Raw genomic sequence first — 19469 nt, 5'->3', positions numbered from 1 at the left:
AAACAGTGCTCAAACTCCCAATTTTGTGTCTGTTCCCTTTATCCTCTTTTGCACTGGAAGAAAGGTTTCCCTTTTTTAAAAACACTTCCCAATTTAAAAAATTCTTTAGCTTTTTGATATTTAAAAAAATGCAAGGCTATCATTCCTTTCTGCTCCAGTAAAGTATTCCATTTGATTGGAGTGTTTTACATGGGAAGAAAAGAGTTTATTAATCTCATGCTTGCTATTTTTCTTCACAGCTAAATCTTCAGAATTGTAAATTTTTTTGTCATGGAAGAAGAGTTGAAGGTAATGGTAAAGGCAGTTATATTTATTAAGCATCATGAAGATGCTCTGAAAATCATAAAATATATGTTATGTAGTTGTATCATAATTATTATTACTGTTAAAGCTATAGGGGTGGAAAAGAATAATTATGATAATAATCATATTCCATTGATTTCCCACGGTGCTTCCACATGGTTAAAGATATCTCCTGACTTGATCCCACCCAGCCCTGCCAACCTCACTCTCCACTCTCTACAACAAATGTTCATTTTTTACTTGCACCAAGCTTGTCTAATTGATAGTAAATGCTCACTGTATGTTACAGTTCTATGGCTTCACCGAGGCTACTCACCTTAAGCTCCACCCCTTCCACTGCCCTATTTTTACTCAAATTATTACCCAACCCTCCCTTTCTTCAGGTCACAGCTCAAGACCACTGACCTGACCACTGGTCCCCAGTAACCCCTCTCTTCCCCCAACACCGACAGCACCTACCGTCTGGACCACCCCGGACACCTCACTGACTTATCACGGTCTTATGCGTGGTTTATGCATTTGCCAAAATCCCAACAAGAAATGAACTGCACACTCAAGGGTGACTGAAGAGAATTTCATCCAGGACAATAGTAGCTTAGGAGAAGGGCTCATCACACGAACTGTGGCCTTGAGGAAGGAATTCATCCACCATCAAGAGAAGGCCCAACAGGGAAGGAGCCAGGAAGTGTCCCCATCTCCATCTCCTCCTGCTCGTCAGCCTCCTGATGGTTTTCCCATTGAGTGAAACCACCAAGAAGACAGGGGGAAGGAGACTGGCTGATGCAGCCCATTAAAGTCATCCTGCTGGACCCTGAACAGGGGAAAGAGAGAATTTGTGTTCTGAAAGGCAGCTGAGTTTATTTGTCTTGCTTCCTAAATTAAATTGACTATAATCTCCATTAATTTCCACCTCTTCTCAATCAGAGACTTTCAGGTTCCCTGAAATCTGATATGGGGCCGTGAGTAAATATCTTCCCTTGTGACTCTGGGCAATGATGGGCACTGGGAGCTTGAGAAGACCTCTGCTCCTAACTTCTACTTCAAAGCCACCCAAAACACCACATAAGGACAGTTCTGCTTTGTCAAATCTTCCACGCTTGATTAAGTGCTAAGAGCGAATCCACTGGTGTCTTTAATTTAAGAAGTACAAGGTAGCATCATTATTTTATTTCCTTGGCTGGATTAGCATATATTTGCATAGTTGTTATACAATATCATTGAGGCATACCTCTATCTGAGAAAACCTATTACTAAATAAGAAATTTCAGCACACCTAATCAACTCAGTGTCGCTAAAATTAAAAAAGAAAAAAAGAAAAAGAAAAAAAAGAGAAAAGAATCAACTGCTTCTTGGAGGTTGTTTCTTCATATTTCACACAATGCTTCTCATTGGTGACAAGTGTAACCAAACATAAAGTAAAGTCTCTCAGTCGTGTCCGACTCTCTGTGACCCCATGGACTATATATAGAGCCCACCAGGCTCCTCCGTCCATGGGATTCTCCAGGTAGGAATACTGGAGTGGGGTTGCCATGTCCTTCTCCAGGGGATCTTCCCGACCCAGGAATCGAACCCGGGTTTCCCGCATTGCGGGCAGACGCTTTACCCTCTGAGCCACCAGGGAAGCCCAAATATAGGAGGAAGGCAATTTGCCACTGAAATACAGGTTTTGAAAATCATTTCTAATCAACCATTTTATGGCAGGTTGACAGAAAAACAGCTCCGTTAGATAGCATCTAACTTTAAAAAACCCACTGTATACCTTTTATTCTTACCACTCAGTAAAAACACAAACAAATAGACCAAAAAAACACACAAAACCTTGAGCTACTGAAAGTGAACCTTGCAGGAATTTGGTATCAACACTCCCTTCTTCTGTCCATATTTTGCACAGAACCATACATGTATTAGTACTGAATAAACCCTTGAAAGTGAAAGAATACTTAAATTAAATCCTCCAAGCCTTCCTGTGCATTCACTCTGATGTGCAGTAACCCTCACTGCTGGGAATCTGAATTGCCAATCTATACTCCTCCTGTTAGCAAGATAACTTCCTCCTCTTCCCTCAGTGAAGATGGAAACAGCTGCTTGACACTCTTTATCCACATGATAAAGTGATTCCGCAGCCTTCAGGAAATGGCAAAAGGAGTCATTGCATCCTTGATAAACTCACTTTAAAAAAGGGCAAAATTTCACAAATTAATCAGTTTGCCTGTTTGCTAATCCTCCACATCAGTGTCATTTCCATCTCTGGCCCCCAACTCAAAAAACCCCAAGAAGGTCAGGGACCTGGTTTGTCTGCTCGTCTGTTGATTCCCAGCTGCCAGCAAAGTGCCTGGTACATAGAAGAAGCTCAACAAGCAGTTCCAGAAGTGAACAGAAATCTAGCACATGTCACCTTCAGCTGCAGCTTCACTCGATTAAAGTGTTACTCAGTGGTAGGTAGCTCTCCCTAAATGATAATGAATATGACAGTAACAAGGACAACAATAATATTAAAGTCCTTACTGAATGCCATACCCTGCTCTGTGTTCTTTAATGGACTAAAGATTTAACCCTCTGATGGGTTAGACACACCATTCCCATATGTGGCACCTTGGCATAGTGACTGTTTTAGACTGAAGGAGTTCAAGGAAACGGCAAAAACAGGCAGATCATGCTGACCATCCCTGCCCCTTCTTCCCTGAAATAGGTCATAAAACCCTCCTTCAGGAGGTGTTCTCCCTAAATCTGGAGGAAAGGAGCACCCTTATCTTCTAAGACAAAGGGTCATCAAGAAGACTCGTAATGATGCAATACTGCTCAGCCATAAAAAGGGAATGAAACTGGGTCATTTGCAGAGACATGGATGGACCTAGAGACTGTCATACAGAGGGAAGTAAGTCAGAAAGACAAAACCAGATATCGTACATTAATGTACATAGAAAAATGGAACAGATGATCTTATTTGTAAAGCAAAAAGAGAGACACAGACATAGAGAACAAATACATGGATACCAAGGGGGAAAAGCGGTGGTGGGAGAAATTGGGAGATAGCAATCGACACATACATACTATTGATGCTATGTATAAAATAGGTAACTAAGGAGAACCTGTTGTATAGCTCAGAGAGCTCTACTTAATGCACTGTAGCAACCTGAATGGTGAGCAAGTCCAAAAAGAAGGGGACATGTGTATACGTACGGCTGATTCACTCTGCTGTACAATAGAAACTAACACAGCATAGTAAAGCAAAAATTAATTAAAACAGAAGAATCCTAATGAATAGTTAGGATTCCCAGGCTTCCCCTAGTTTACCACACTGACCTCATAGTCCTTAATCTATCATATTTCTACACAACTACCCACTTACCATCAAACCTAGCATGAAAACACTCAAGGCTGTTTCTTCAGGGTCTTCATTTCCTTATAAAGGCTTCCATGTCATGTGCAACATATTAAATGTATGCGCTTTCCTCCTGTTAATCTGTCTTTGTCAGTTTAATTTTCAAGACCCAGTCAGGGACCCTAAGAGGGTCAAGTAAAACTTTTCCTTCCCTGCACTTCAAAGTGATCATATAAAAGTTTTATGAGGTAGGCGCCACTACCATTTGCATCTTTAGAAATGAGGAAACTAAGGCATGGAGCAAGCATGTCATTTCCCCCAGATAACAGGTCAAATTAGGCTGAGAGTCAGGATGAAAACTTAGAAGGCACCAGAGCCAAAACTTCTAACACTTCACTGTAGTGCCTCTGTTCATACCCCAAAGAAAATGACAATGAATTCCTTCCATCTATTAGATCTGGTGTCTACGTTTCAAAAAAAATAGATCATTGGATTTTTCTAAAAAGTTTTGAAAGTGTGTAGTTGAAAACAATCAATCAGCTGAGTAACAAAAATATAAGGCTCAGCTGTTTTTTTTTTCCAGTATTGATAAGCCACTGCAAACGGTTTGTTACTTTTTTCATCCTTAGAGTCGGCTTTTGACTGCCGTATTTTTTATTGGAAACCACTGGGTTTGGGATGGAAGACAGTGACGGTGTAACACCAGGTAAGTTAAAAACAGAACCTGTGTGTCTGGCTCCTAAGAAGGGAGAAAACAGAAAGGGTGGTTTTTCCCTCATCTCAAAGACTCTCTTTCATGTGAAAGATTCTTTTTCAATTATATCATGAGGATATAATTTCCTTTGTTGCTCCTGCTCATGGTTGCTTGAATGATGAGAATGAAAAGAAATCAGAAACCCAAGAGGACAGAGGGTGACAGAGGACTACGCTTCAGCACAATTTCTTTATTATCGTTAAAACACTTTTTTTTGTTCTCAAAGCAATCACCCATTTTTTATTTGTTTACCCTTTACTTTCTTTTGAAAATATTATTTATTTACAGGTATATCTTCTCATTCTCTCTTTTTTCTCAGTGTGGAAGAAAGCAATGAATCATGTAGAGTTCTTTAGTCTAACTGCAGAGGAGTCCGATAAGAAAAAGTCTTATCAACAGATAACTCACAAAGATGAAAGGAAAGGGAAGAGCTTTATTTAAGTCCTCTAAATGAAGGTTCAAAGGTGAGGAGAAACAATTTTAAATCTACAAATAAACCATCCAAAACAAGTTGTTCTGTATCATACACCAGATTAACACAGACCGTCTAAGCACAGCAGGCAGCTGGAGAAACGTTATTTCCCCAGGCAGGGAACATCCTCTCTCCTTTCGTCCTCAGCCTCAGCATTACCGCTTAAGTCAGCATCACAAATATTTCTCCAGAATACTCCTGAAACTGGGTGGGGGGTGGGCAACAGCTCCACCTGGCATTCTAGAATGTGTTCTACACCACTTGCTGCATGTAAACTGTTTGTTCTTTTCAAGGATCATGTTTTATATGACTAGTTCACACATATACAGTATTCTATTCCATAATACAGATCTCATTTTCGTACAAAATATTCCTCCCAAAATATCTGAGTAGAACTGATACTTTAGAAAGATTATTGCATCTACATTATTTTTCCTACACAGCACCAGGAGGATGCAAATCCCAAGATGTGAAGCACCGTCTAGGTGGCAGGCTAGTGGAATATTTGACTTCATCTCTACTCAAAACTCAAGCCTGTAACCTTGAACAAGATGGAGAAACATACACATGTACATATGCCCCAGCCCTGGGAAAAAAAACCCTGCTCACAACTGGCAAATAGGTTTATTTGTGCTTAATTACTTCTGATCTAAGCTCTAAAACATAATGCTGAAAGCCTCTGAGCATATCTAAAAGTGACTAGCAAGAACAAATACGTGCAGTGAAAAGTGGCCTCATAAACCATGAAGTCCAAAGGCTAGCCATCTACATTCCTCTTTCTGCAAACTGTTAACAAACCTGATTGACACACTAGCCTTTCCAAGTTTCTCAAGCTCCTACTATTTTCAAAGTGTTTCTATGTGCTTTCTGCACCCAGCCATCACCAGCAAAATTCTCATCTTCTAGCTAAAATGCTCTGAAATGTCATTCTCTTACATGAAAAGACTGAAGTAACCAAACTAAGTCCTTTCATACATTTCCTCACACACATTTTCTAAAACTTCTTTGTCACATACATGGGAGCCATCGAGTATGCAATATTTTCCCCAAGGAACCTGGGACAGTACAAGGCAGCAAATGATAACGAAAATAGAAATATCTAGACGTGCCAGGAAACTGAAGGTGAGTCCTTTTCCATGCACACTCACAGCAGCCAGAGATCCCCTCTGCTTCACACTATCCCTTCACTCTTTATCGTCAGGCTTCAAAGAAAACCACACTTCATATCAGAAGCATGACTTTGAAAGGCGAGCACCGAGAATGAACCTGCATCTGTGCTCCTGCCCCCAACACCTGCCACTGCAGCTCCCAGCTGAAATGTCTGGATCCTCTGCTAAATGACGACGTCCTGGAAGGCTGGAGTCCTTGCTTCGGATTCACCTTTGCATCTCCGGTCTTTGGCTCAGTGACAGTGCATTAACATGAATATTTTGACTTTCAAGTGGATACGTCTTTGTTTTTCACTTCTAATTTGCTTCTAAGATCCCCTTGTTTTGACTCTGCTCACGCTTTCTTCACTGAAAGTAAGTTGAGGAGCTCGGTATGGGGAAAGGGGTTGGCAAAACTAGCAACAGTAATTTCTGCTAAGTGGGAGAGGGTGGAGGACACAAAGATTAAGAGGCCTATCACAGAGCCTTGCTTGTTGGCAACTGAAGGGTGATGTAAACTTATTACTGATAAGGGAGAGAAAATGAGATTGGTTGTAAGAAAACCTGGGTCCCCTCTCAAATGAGATAATACGAAAATTTTTACAACATTATAGCAGGTACCAAGTAAGTGCACTGTACACATTATTATTGTTACGTCAGTACCTTCTGAATCTGCTCTTATTTTTGAGAATACCTTCACTTTACCTCTTGTTTATTTCCCCTCACCATGATACCCTAGGATTAATGACACAGTGTTTGCAAAGTGTTTTGACATCCCTGAGGTGTTATAATCAACCCAAGTACCATTTTATTTATGCAAACTGTGTCTACCCAGCGAGTCCACTTAAAGATCTAGGATTGGGAACTTCTGCCTCATAAGGCTTAATAAATGATTCCCTCCGGCTCTAAAAGCAAGTACTTTTTCAATGACAATGGGAGGGAAAGCAAAGGAATTACTCTGTGACATCTGCTGTGTAACGTTCTTCGAATGGCGCATCTTGATAAATGCATGAGAGTCCTTGGAGAGTTACTGCACACGGTGAAGAGAGAGTGGTAAAAATCCCAGTGTCTCTGAAAAGGAAGGCAAGACATGTTAAAGTCAGAAAAGCCTCACCGTTTACATCAATAGAAATCAACAGTGATGTGTTTAGTCCCTACTTTATACCTAATGGCAGCTTTCCACAGTCTCTGATGGTGAGGCAAAATTAAACATGAATAATAAAGCTAAGACAGGTTAAGCAACTTTTCAAAGCTACAGGCAGCTAATAAGTAGCAGAATAACATTGCATTTCAGCCATTGGCCTCTAAGCCCAGTGAGCTCTGCACTCTGTGGCCAACACCTCTCCCATGTTGGGGACAGATGTGGTGGCTAAAGCCAAGAACAGAAGGCTAATGAAATAGCTGGTTCCAAAGGCAGCGAAGTCCATGTGTGGCATGAGGACGCAGCTTTGCAAAGCTTTCTGCATGAGTCATCACAAAGTTTTTTTTTTTAATCTTATGTTATACACATTTTTACCACAATTTTATCCATCTATCTATCTCTTTGTTTATTGATGGCTGCATTGGGTCTTCTTTGTGGCATGTGGGCTTTCTCTAGTCACGGTTCAATAGGTTTGGCTTGAGGGCTCTGGAGCTGGGGCTCAGTAGTTGCAGGGCACAGGCTTAGTGGTCCTGCAGCATGTAGGATCTCAGGGATCCATCCCAGACCAGGGATGGAACCCACATCTCTTGCATTGGTAGATGGACTTTTAACCACTGGACTGCCAGGGAAGTCCCACCATTTTTAATACTCTGTTACCTGCTTACTAAAGACTTTAGGATATTTAAAAGTGAATGAAAATAATCTATACAAAGAAATTTATTAAAGTCAGCGACATAATCTATACAAAACAGTTTAATCTTCTGGTAAAAATGCTATATGAGCAATCCCAAATGATGTTGTTGTTGTTAAATTCATCTAAATTGATGGGGAAGAAAGTAAAACTGTCAACTTTATACAATTGTTCAACTTGCCCCTTAATGGAGAAATTCCCAAGATGCTCCCAAGTGTTACATACCTATTTATTTATCTATGCTCACACCTGCATTTTATAATCCTTTGTCTCATATTGGAGTGGCATTCTCAAATTCTTAAAGCATTCTCAAAACCCTTTTTTTTTTTTTTAAATTAGAATTTCCTGTACTTCCATTGTGTTCTGGAAGTCCTGGGGAGTGAAAAACCAGAGGAAGTGAATGGATGCTTTACCTCCAAGTCATCATCAGGGATGGCTCTTTTCCACTTCACGTTCCACTTGATGTGTTCATAGGCGTTCACAACAACTTCAATTGCTTTGGGATATGAATGGCAGGCCTGTATCACCTACGGAGACACCGTAGAGTTTTATTTGTTCAGTGCACATATATGACTCATCCATTCCACTCACAGAGACATCAAGGCTTCATGGACCTATAAGCCTCCTTTTAGCCCTGAAATGCTCTGACAAAGTCTCAAGCTTTTGAGTATTCAGACACACTGCCAGCTCCTGTGGTAGATGGGAGGATCAAAAACATAAGACTTATTTCCTTCATCATTTGGGACAAAGTAAAAAAGAGGTTGCTAACAAACAAGATGGAAGTCTGATGAAATGCATGCCCTGCCCGTAACTGAAGCAATTTTGAGAGAGGCTGATCTCAAAATATACTTCCAGAGGTCTGGGAAACTCTTCTAGTTCTATAGAAAGTTTTATTAGCAAAAAGCTGAATATTCATAAACCAAGAACTTAAGCCTACTGGTGACTATGAAGTAACGCAAACTATAGAGCAGCGCGAATGTTGATCAAAGGCATCTTCCCAGCGCAACGCCTAAAGAGGACCTGTGTTATATTCCAAACTACACTCACTGCTGTTTTCACCTTCATCAGCAATAAATGAAAGACTGAATGAAGATTAGCTCTTTCATTAGCATGCTCTGTTCAACAGTTCATTGGGCAACCACCACCACCACCACCACCACCACCAAAAACAGCTGAGTCCAAGGAGCCAGCATTTCCACCAGGAGACAGGAAGATTGAGCTTTAGGTTTTAGCTGTGAAAAGAAGAGAAGTGAAAGCAAAGGAGAAAAGGAAAGATATAAACATCTGAATGCAGAGTTCCAAAGAATAGCAAGAAGAGATAAGAAAGCCTTCTTCAGCGATCAATGCAAAGAAATAGAGGAAAACAACAGAATGGGAAAGACTAGGGATCTCCTCAAGAAAATCAGAGATACCAAAGGAACATTTCATGCGAAGATGAGCTCGATAAAGGACAGAAATGGTATGGACCTAACAGAAGCAGAAGATATTAAGAAGAGATGGCAAGAATACACAGAAGAACTGTACAAAAAAGATCTTCACGACCCAGATAATCACGATGGTGTGATCACTGACCTAGAGCCAGACATCCTGGAATATGAAGTCAAGTGGGCCTTAGAAAGCATCACTACGAACAAAGCTAGTGGAGGTGATGGAATTCCAGTTGAGCTATTCCAAATCCTGAAAGATGATGCTGTGAAAGTGCTGCACTCAATATGCCAGGAAATTTGGAAAACTCACCAGTGGCCACAGGACTGGAAAAGGTCAGTTTTCATTCCACTCCCGAAGAAAGGCAATGCCAAAGAATGCTCAAACTACCGCACAATTGCACTCATCTCACACGCTAGTAAAGTAATGCTCAAAATTCTCCAAGCCAGGCTTCAGCAATATGTGAACTGTGAACTTCCTGATGTTCAAGCTGGTTTTAGAAAAGGCAGAGGAACCAGAGATCAAATTGCCAACATCTGCTGGCTCATAGAAAAAGCAAGAGAGTTCCAGAAAAACATCTATTTCTGCTTTATTGACTATGCCGAAGCCTTTGACTGTGTGGATCACAATAAACTGTGGAGAATTCTTCAAGAGATGGGAATACCAGAGCACCTGATCTGCCTCTTGAGAAATTTGTATGCAGGTCAGGAAGCAACAGTTAGAACTGGGCATGGAACAACAGACTGGTTCCAAATAGGAAAAGGAGTTCGTCAAGGCTGTATATTGTCACCCTGTTTATTTAGCTTATATGCAGAGTACACCATGAGAAACGCTGGACTGGAAGAAACACAAGCTGGAATCAAGATTGCCGGGAGAAATATCAATAACCTCAGATATGCAGATGACACCACCCTTGTGGCAGAAAGTGAAGAGGAACTAAAAAGCCTCTTGATGAAAATGAAAGTGGAGAGTGAAAAAGTTGGCTTAAAGCTCAACATTCAGAAAACGAAGATCATGGCATCCGGTCCCACCACTTCAGGGGAAATAGATGGGGAAACAGTGGAAACAGTGTCAGACTTTATTTTTCTGGGCTCCAAAATCACTACAGATGGTGATTGCAGCCATGAAATTAAAAGACGCTTAGTCCTTGGAAGGAAAGTTATGACCAACCTATATAGCATATTCAAAAGCAGAGACATAACTTTGCCAACAAAGTTTCGTCTAGTCAAGGCTATGGGTTTTCCTGTGGTCATGTATGGATGTGAGAGTTGGACTGTGAAGAAGGCTGAGCGCCAAAGAATTGATGTTTTTGAACTGTGGTGTTGGAGAAGACTCTTGAGAGTCCCTTGGACTGCAAGGAGATCCAACCAATCCATTCTGAAGGAGATCAGTCCTGGGATTTCTTTGGAAGGAATGATGCTAAAGCTGAAACTCCAGTACTTTGGCCACCTCATGTGAAGAGTTGACTCATTGGAAAAGACTCTGATGCTGGGAAAGGTTGGGGGCAGGAGGAGAAGGGGACGACAGAGGATGAGATGGCTGGATGGCATCACTGACTTGATGGATGTGAGTCTGAGTGAACTCCGGGAGTTGGTGATGGACAGGGAGGCCTGGCGTGCTGCGATTCATGGGGTCACAAAGAGTCGGACACGACTGAGGGACTGATCTGATCTGATCTGATCTTGGACTAAACTGAATATTTAACCAACCTCTGATGTCACCATGAAATCTGGACACATCTGACGAATCAATCATGCAGCCTTTATTAAGTGACAATGGAGGGATATAGAAGACATATTCCAGGAGTAAAATATACTGGTTTCTGGTGAGAGGCTTACTATAAGAATGAGAAGCAAAACACATAAATGAAACAAGGAAAGATCAGTGAAGATGTATGGTTGGTTCATATATGTAAGTGTTAGGTTTGAAAAACAGGAATTATAGGAATTCCAAGAAGGAGAGCTGTGTGATTTGGGCTAACCAGAAAAGACTTCTTGGAGGAGACGAGTGCAACAGTAGAACCTAAATGGTAGAAAGGGGTGTGTATGTGTGTGTATGCAGTCAAGCCTGCCTGCATGCCCTTAGAGACCCGTCTACACATGTAGCATCAGCAAACATAACATTTGTGTTGAAACAGACTCGCTTCAAAGGGTATAAAGAAAACACCACTTTAATATTTCCCCTTGTCTTGCTCACACTAACTCACTGCCTAGAACCCTTCTCCATTTCTGACATGACACCCTGGGCAGGACTCACACCTGTGTCTACCTTTTTCTAGACAGGAGAAAAATGTCATTTCAGTAATAAAAATGTTGATTTTACTTTAATAACTGAAACTCTAAATTTTATTCAGAAGTTTCTCCTCTCCCATAGTCTAGGCTTATTTCAAGCTGCAGTGGATGTGGGATAACAAGAAATACATACTTGATCTTTGCTCTGGTTCCTAACACACAGAGCTCCTTAATGGAGCTCCTTTACATCATTCAATTATGCTAATGAAGTAACTCTTAATGGGGCTCCTAGAAAGAATTTAAGAATTCTTAAATTTTTAAAGAGATGGGAATACCAGAACACCTGACCTGCCTCTTGAGAAATCTGTATGCAGATCAGGAAGCAACAGATAGAACTGGACATGGAACAGCAGACTGGATCCAAATCGGGAAAGGAGTACATCAAGGCTCTATATTGTCACCCTGCTTATTTAACTTATATGCAGAGTACATCATAATAAACGCTGGGCTGGAAGAAGCACAAGCTGGAATCAAGATTGCCGGGAGAAATATCAACAACCTCAGATATGCAGATGACACCACCCTTGTGGCAGAAAGTGAAGAGGAACTAAAAAGCCTCTTGATGAAAGTGAAAGAGGAGAGTGAAAAAGTTGGCTTAAAGCTCAACATTCAGACAACTAAGATCATGGCAGCTGGTCCCATCACTTCATGGTAATGGGGAAACAATGGAAATGACAATAGGCTTTATTTTGGGGGGCTCCAAAATTATTGCAGATGGTGACTGCAGCCATGAAATTAAAAGATGCTTACCCCTTGGAAGGAAAGTTATGACCAACCTGGACAGCATATTAAAAAGCAGAGACATTACTTTACCAACAAAGGCCCATCTAGTCAAACCTTGATTTTTCCAGTAGTCATGTATGGATGTGAGAGTTGGACTATAAAGAAAGCTGAGCACTGAAGAATTGATGCTTTTAAACTGTGGTGTTGGAGAAGACTCTTGAGAGTCCCTTGGACTGCAAGGAGATCCAACCAGTCCATCCTAAAGGAGATCAGTCCTGAATATTCATTGGAAGGACTGATGCTGAAGCTGAAACTCCAATACTTTGGCCACCTCATGCAAAGAACTGACTCATTTGAAAAGACCCTGATGATGGGAAAGATTGAAGGCAGGAGGAGAAGGGGACGACAGGATGAGAAGGTTGGATGGCATCACCGACTCAATGGACATGAGTTTGGGTAAACTCTAGGAGTTGGTGATGGACAGGGAGGCCTGGCATGCTGCAGTTCATGGGGTCGCAAAGAGCAGGACATGACTGAGCTACTGAACTGAACTGAACTGAGAGAGCTTCGAGATGTAGACTGGTTACTGGAAAGACCAATCCTTGATTAGAGGCTTGAAACTTTTACACACCTTGCTTTCTACCACCAGGGAAAGACAGAGGGGCTGGAGATTGAGTTCAACCACCAGTGGCCAATGATTTCATCAGTCACACCTAATGAAACTCCCTAAAAGATGGTGTTTCAGGCAGCTTCTAGGTGGGTGAGCACATCAAAGTGCTTGGAGGGTGACGTGCTCCAAAAGGGCATGAAAGCTCTGTGCACCCTCCCCATGCCTTGCCCGACGTATCACCTCTAATTGTCTATTCCCGAGTTTTACCCTTTATGATAAACCAGTATGCCTACCATTAGAAAGTGGGCATGGCTCTGCACTTAATTAACTTTTTGAAGGAAATTTTCTTCCTAATTTCCTGGTCCTTCTGAACCTCCAGCTATTGTTATTGGGCAAAAGTCACAAAACTGGTTTTTCCCACCTCCTTTACAAGTCCTTCTTAGGTGGTGTAGCATTGCATTTTTCTGTGTGAGGTGGTAAGTACCCAAAGTCTTGGGACTTCAGAGAAAACTAAGATGGAAGGATGGTCATTTTAATACCCAGTTATGTGTGTGTGTGCCAAGGTCACCTGACTGAAGGGCCCATTTCAGGAAGATAAAGTTAAGAGCAGGTAAGATGGGGCCAGCTGACAGTATAACTAGAAGGTCGGCTTGAAGAGCTTGGGACCGACCTAACAGGCATTAGGAAGCTACATATTTACATCTAGCTATGATATCTAGAAAACTACATATTCCTAGAAAAGGAAATGGCAACCCCCTCCAGTATTCTTGCCTGGAGAATTCCATGGACAAAGGAGCCAGGCAGGCTACAGTCCTTGGGGTTGTAAAAGGGTCACATGTGACTTAGTGGCTAAAACAAGCAACAACAAAAAACATACTCTTAATAAGAAAGGGTTATATTCAATCAATTCATCCCATGGGGAAGCCTTTATTGAGCACTGGGTTAAGCACTGTGACAGTAATTCTGAGTTCATATCCTGCTTTCGTCCTCAAGGAGCTTGCAGCCTAGTTGAAGAGAAAAAGACATAGATATTTCAAAGAGTTCAAAAGCAATGCATGCCAGTAAATAATAAAAGACTAACTTATTAGTTAAAAGATCATCAGTGTCTCCTGAGCACCATGACCACAAAGGGAAAAACAAGGCTATCAAGGCATGGGAGTGCACCAGATGGCTCGTCAGCCAGCTTCCCTGTTAGTCATGAGCAGGAAGGGTAACTGAGGCTGCGAGAAAGAACAAGTAGGGTTTAATGACTCATCAGATACAGAGAGTATAGAATGCAGCTTTGAAACCCGAGATCAAGCACAAATAGGGTACCATCCATGGAAATGAGGAAACGGGAAGGGCATTCTAATCTGAGGATGGTCAGACAATGAACAGAAGGTATGTCCTGTGTTACGTCCTAGGTTGGTTTAAAATGTGCATAAAAAAATAAATAAATAAATAAAATGTGCATGAATAGATACCCTAATGAGAAGGTCAAGATGGAGGAGGAGATTTGTGAATCACCACAGAATGTGCTGGTCAGGCTCAGTTACACTGAGCCTGTTGCTGCTGCTGCTGCTAAGTCACTTCAGTCATGTCCAACTCTGTGCGACCCCATAGACGGCAGCACACCAGGCTCCTCCGTCCCTGGGATTCTCCAGGCAAGAACACTGGAGTGAGTTGCCATTTCCTTCTCCAATGCATGAAAGTGAAAAGTCAAAGTGATGTCGCTCAGTCGTGTCTGACTCCTAGCGACCCCATGGACTGCAGCCTACCAGGCTCCTCCATCCATGGGATTTTCCAGGCAAGAGTACTGGAGTGGGGTACCATTGCCTTCTCCCAGTTACACTCTAAATGAATATAAACAGAAAAGGTAGAGGACTGTGGTCTGAAGCTTGATGAATCCTATTAGGCAGGAGAGAGGACATAGGGAAAAAAATTATAGCTACCATTTTTGAGAACTTAAATGTGCCATGGCCTGTGTTAAATATATGCTGAATTTTCTGACAGCCCTATGAGGTTCAGTTCAGTTCAGTTCAGTTCAGTCATTCAGCCGTGTCCGACTCCTTGCGACCCCATGATTTGCAGCACACCAGGCCTCCCTGTCCATCACCAACCCCTGGAGTTCACTCAGACTCACGTCCATTGAGTCAGTGATGCCATCCAGCCATCTCATCCTCTGTCGTCCCCTTCTCCTCCTGCCCCCAATCCCTCCCAGCATCAGAGTCTTTTCCAATGAGTCAACTCTTCGTATGAGGTGGTCAAAGTACTGGAGTTTCAGTTTTAGCATCATTCCTTCCAAAGAAATTCCAGGACTGATCTCCTTTAGAATGGACTGGTTGGATCTCCTTGCAGTCCAAGGGACTCTCAACCTAGACAGCATATTCAAAAGCAGAGACATTACTTTGCCAACAAAGGTCCATTTAGTCAAGGCTATGGTTTTTCCAGTGGTCATGTATGAATGTGAGAGTTGGACTGTGAAGAAAGCTGAGCACCGAAGAATTGATGCTTTTGAACTGTGGTGTTGGAGAAGACTCTTGAGAGTCCCTTGGACTGCAAGGACATCCAACCAGTCCATCCTAAAGGAGATCAGTCCTGGGTGTTCTTTAGAAGGAATGATGCTAAAGCTGAAACTCCAGTACTTAGTCTTATAATTATCTCTTCATGACAGACTTAAAATCAAAGGCAGAAAGAATATAAACTCAAGTGTATTTAGCTAGTAAATGACAGAGACAGGATTCAAACTCAGGTCTGTGTGACTCCAGAAGTCAAAACTAAGTTGAATGAAAGTGGTGAGAGTGGCCATCCATGTCTTGTTGCTAATCTTAGAGGAAATGCTTTCTGCGTGTCACCATTGAATATGATGTTAGCTGTGGGTCTGTCATATGTGGCCTTTATTATATTGTGGCATATTCCCTCCATGCCTTCTTTCTGGAGCACTTTTCTCATAAATTAATATTGAAATTTTTTCAAAAGCTTTTTCTGCTTCACATGGTATGGTCTTAGGAAGCATGGCCTCACCTGAGGACTATGTCAGTCCTCACAAACAGGCTAACCAGAAGGGGCTCTACCAAGTAGAGGTTTAAGTCAACTGTGTGCTAGAAAATGTTCAACGGGCATTTTGTAAAAAAAAAAAAAAAAATTGTACACATATCTATATGTATATAAGTTTATGTTTTGCTAATATAAAGAATGTGAAGCCTACAATTTACAAATAACAAAATATCCAATATGATTTATTTTCTATTCCCTAAGGCCAACTGGTGCTCTCAAAATGCTTTAACTTTTTTATATCAATTTTGTATAGACATAAGTTGTGTTCAGAGCTAGTCTGTGTCTGCAACTGGAGAGTGCCTGTAGTTCCTATGTTTATATCCGTTGATATTTTTATTACATTGAGTAGCAATTGCTTCACAAATGGGAAACAATGAAGACACACATTGGAAAGTCACTCATTCATCAATGACATAAGGACTTTTATGTGGAAGCATTTAAGGGTTTTTTGAATACTGGAAGCAGATTTTCTCAATTTTTTGTACTATTCACAATGTAAGAGCTACAGACACCACACACCGCAAAGTTTTAAGTTTAATCTGCATTAGTAACATTCTCTCCATTAATTTTGGAAATTTAGACATCAACAAAGAAATAAGTCAAGGTCTGAATGGTAACATTTGCTGGTTTCTGTGATGTAAACACTTGCGTCATGGCCTATGTAAAGTGACCCACATGAGGTCTCTGAATATATGGTAGGGAAGAGGTGTACAGTAACATCATCATATGTTTTCATCAAACAGCTCCCGTATATGCAAATAATATCAAGAGCAGAGACGTGCAGAGTAAAATAATCAGGAGGTATTAATAATACATTTTGAGTTTTTGTTTTTAATATGCTTTATTTGTTGTAGGTTGTTATGACTTGATTTTTAATAATGGTTGCATTTAACAATCAACTCACAAAACTCCTGGTAATTTAATAAACATTTTTCGCAAGCTACAGCAAGCCAGTTCAAGCACACAATTGCTTTCAACTGTCCCTGTATTTAAGAACTGCAGTGCAGACTAAATGTGCATACCGAAGCTCCAAACCAGCTAAGGCATCAGAATCATCCTGCCCAGTGGTGAGCTCCAAATGTGCACAACATAAATACTACAATGAGAAGATCCATTCACATACATATTCTGGGTACAGTGCACAAAGTTGAGATGCTGACCATATTTCAGCTAGGTCTACATAAATAAAGAATAATCCTGTATCATCAACCCCTAAGGGTTGGAGTCAGACATCCATTGCTACGGGACCTCTGAAGAGTCAGCATTTCTGAGTCTATGGAAAATGTAACCAGAAGGATTTCTCTATGGGTACATGGCTGTCAAGGTGGGGAGGTAATTATTCTAGGACCTTGGTCTTGGGGAATTGAGGCAGATGTGGTCACTCTTTTCTGTAGTTGGGATGAGAATGGCAGATATGCAGCTCTATGGAAGAGAGACAGACAAAACCTGAGGCTGACTGACTGCTCTGAACACTAGTTTATAAGCTACCATAACACCATCAGAGACTGTGAGGGTTGCAAAGGACCCTAGGGATTATCTAATACTTTTAACTTGAAGATAAGAAAATTGAAACCCCAAGAAGCACACAAAGAGAAAGCATGGTTTTAGGCCTTCATCTGAGTTTAGTGCCCTTTCAAATGTAGTCTGATAACCTTATTTTAATCCTTATTAATGACCAGTGAAATGAATGGTTTATGGGTACAAATCCTATTGCAGATATTTGGAACAAGAAACATTCTTTATTATAATCATTACAGTAATTATAGGCTGGATTTTGTTGAAATTTCAAAATAATTCCCTTTTTAATGCAAAGATGTTAATAATAATAATGAAAATATCATCCTTCAAGACCTCTTTATACATCCTTCTCTAAAGACTCCCAGATACATCCTTTCTGGAAGAATATACCATGGTGAAAAGTACGCAGGTAATCAGATGAATAATCCACAATGAAGATTTAAATTTAAGAGTTACCAGGACGTAGACGCCAGCTGAAATCAATCCAAGGCCCGAGTCAAAAATACACTTGTACAGGAATTCCGAAAACAAAGAGCATGGGGAAGTCAGGCAGCTTGTAGTTCAGGTCTCCATTCAGAACACTGACTTCTGCGCTGCATGAATTCCCAGGCTACACTCACTCTTCATGGAAACCACACTGGTTATGCTTAAAAACACAGTGCTCACACGCCCAGTACAGGTAATCCGGCTTTAGGAATTCCTTACCTCCCGCTGCCTGCCAACACGTTGAACACAAAGGAGATGTGGCCAAAAGCTAACTCTCCTCTTGTAACACACGCTTTATCACCTAGGGTTTCCTGATTTAGCAAATAATAATAATCATGGAGGCTGTTTTTAGGATAAATATGGCCTCAGTAATGCATGGGACATATTCATACTAAAAGTTACTTTTTACTGATGAATTTCAAATTTAATTGAGCATCCTATATTTTGTGTGGCAGCCCTATTCCCAGCCTCTATTCAGAAACAGTTCAAACTAAGTTATGGATGCTGTGCTAAGTCACTTCAGTCATGTCCGACTCTCTGTGATCCTGTAGACTGTACCCTGCCAGGCTCCTCTGTCTATCGGACTCTCCAGGCAAGAGTACTGGAGGGGTTGCTGTGCCCGCCTCCAGGGGATCTTCCCGACCCAGGGATTCCAGGCCTTTGATGTCTCCTGCACTGGCACGTGGGTTCTTTACCACTAGCGCCACCTGTATACAGGAATACAATTCATTCACAGTTCAGGAGCCTAACTTCATACATTTGGTGCTTCAGTTTGCACCTGGCATACTCCCATATATCACACGGATATAACTAACCTTTCATAGGATAAAAAATGTCAAGTAGTCCTGAAACATCCGTCTTGAGACACACAACGTCTGAAGCTCCCACTGCCTGCCGCGTTGGGTTTTGCTTACATTGACTAATAAGTTTTCTGCTGACAGAAGATGGTTCTCACAGCAGGAAAGGCTCCTTTTAGCCTGACAGCCTCCCAACTCTGTGAGCTGCCACGTCTAGCTTCTTCCAGAACTAAGACAGCTGGACATGCCTTCTTTAAGCCTCAGTAAACATTTCACCAGGCAACAACAAAAAAGAGATGCTTGAGAAAGCAAACTCTAAACCATCACTCTATGGTGACTCCCAGGAACCTTGATCACCAAATGAGGAGGGGCTGGTGTGGACCCAGAAGGTAGAAGCTTCCACTTTCTCTTTGCAAACCCGGGAGACTTCACCTTTTGCACATGTCCGGGGTCTCTAGTCTCCCTTCTTAGAAGAAGAGTTGGACAAAAGGTGGCAACTGGAGAGACCTTAAGACCCTTCCCTTCATCATCTGACCCCTAAAAGCATAAATCAGAAAACAGATTCAAGGTAAACCTCCCTGCCACCCTTCCAATACAAGTACCACCTGTAAGCCACTTCAGCAGAGAAATTCTAAAGCGATGTCTGCCCTTTTATATTGACATCTTTGTGTGCAGAAAAATACCTGATGATCAAAGAGACTGCTTATACCCTGGGCTTCATATGCAGAATGGTTCAATGGCAGAAATCTTCT

The 19469-nt window shown here is 41.5% G+C and overlaps 1 protein-coding gene across 2 annotated transcripts in view; it reads right to left on the bottom strand.

Moving 5' to 3' along the window:
- Positions 1–259: 259 nt before the first annotated feature.
- Positions 260–19469, bottom strand: part of ASB4 (ankyrin repeat and SOCS box containing 4) — an 85041-nt gene continuing 65831 nt past the window's right edge. Inside the window, exons 4-5 of one of the 2 annotated variants that reach the window (XM_055589764.1) lie at positions 8245–8358; positions 260–7070 (exon numbers count right to left, since the gene is read on the bottom strand). In XM_055589764.1, coding sequence (XP_055445739.1) covers positions 6882–7070; positions 8245–8358 — 303 coding nt within the window. In that variant the 3' untranslated portion in view covers positions 260–6881. The remainder of the gene's footprint in view (positions 7071–8244; positions 8359–19469) is intronic. The other variant, XR_008717579.1, reaches the window with a different exon arrangement.

Source organism: Bubalus kerabau, chromosome 8 (genome assembly GCF_029407905.1).
Source record: "Bubalus kerabau isolate K-KA32 ecotype Philippines breed swamp buffalo chromosome 8, PCC_UOA_SB_1v2, whole genome shotgun sequence".
NCBI classification, from domain to species: domain Eukaryota; kingdom Metazoa; phylum Chordata; class Mammalia; order Artiodactyla; family Bovidae; genus Bubalus; species Bubalus kerabau.
This window is presented reverse-complemented; position numbering and strand designations above follow the sequence as displayed.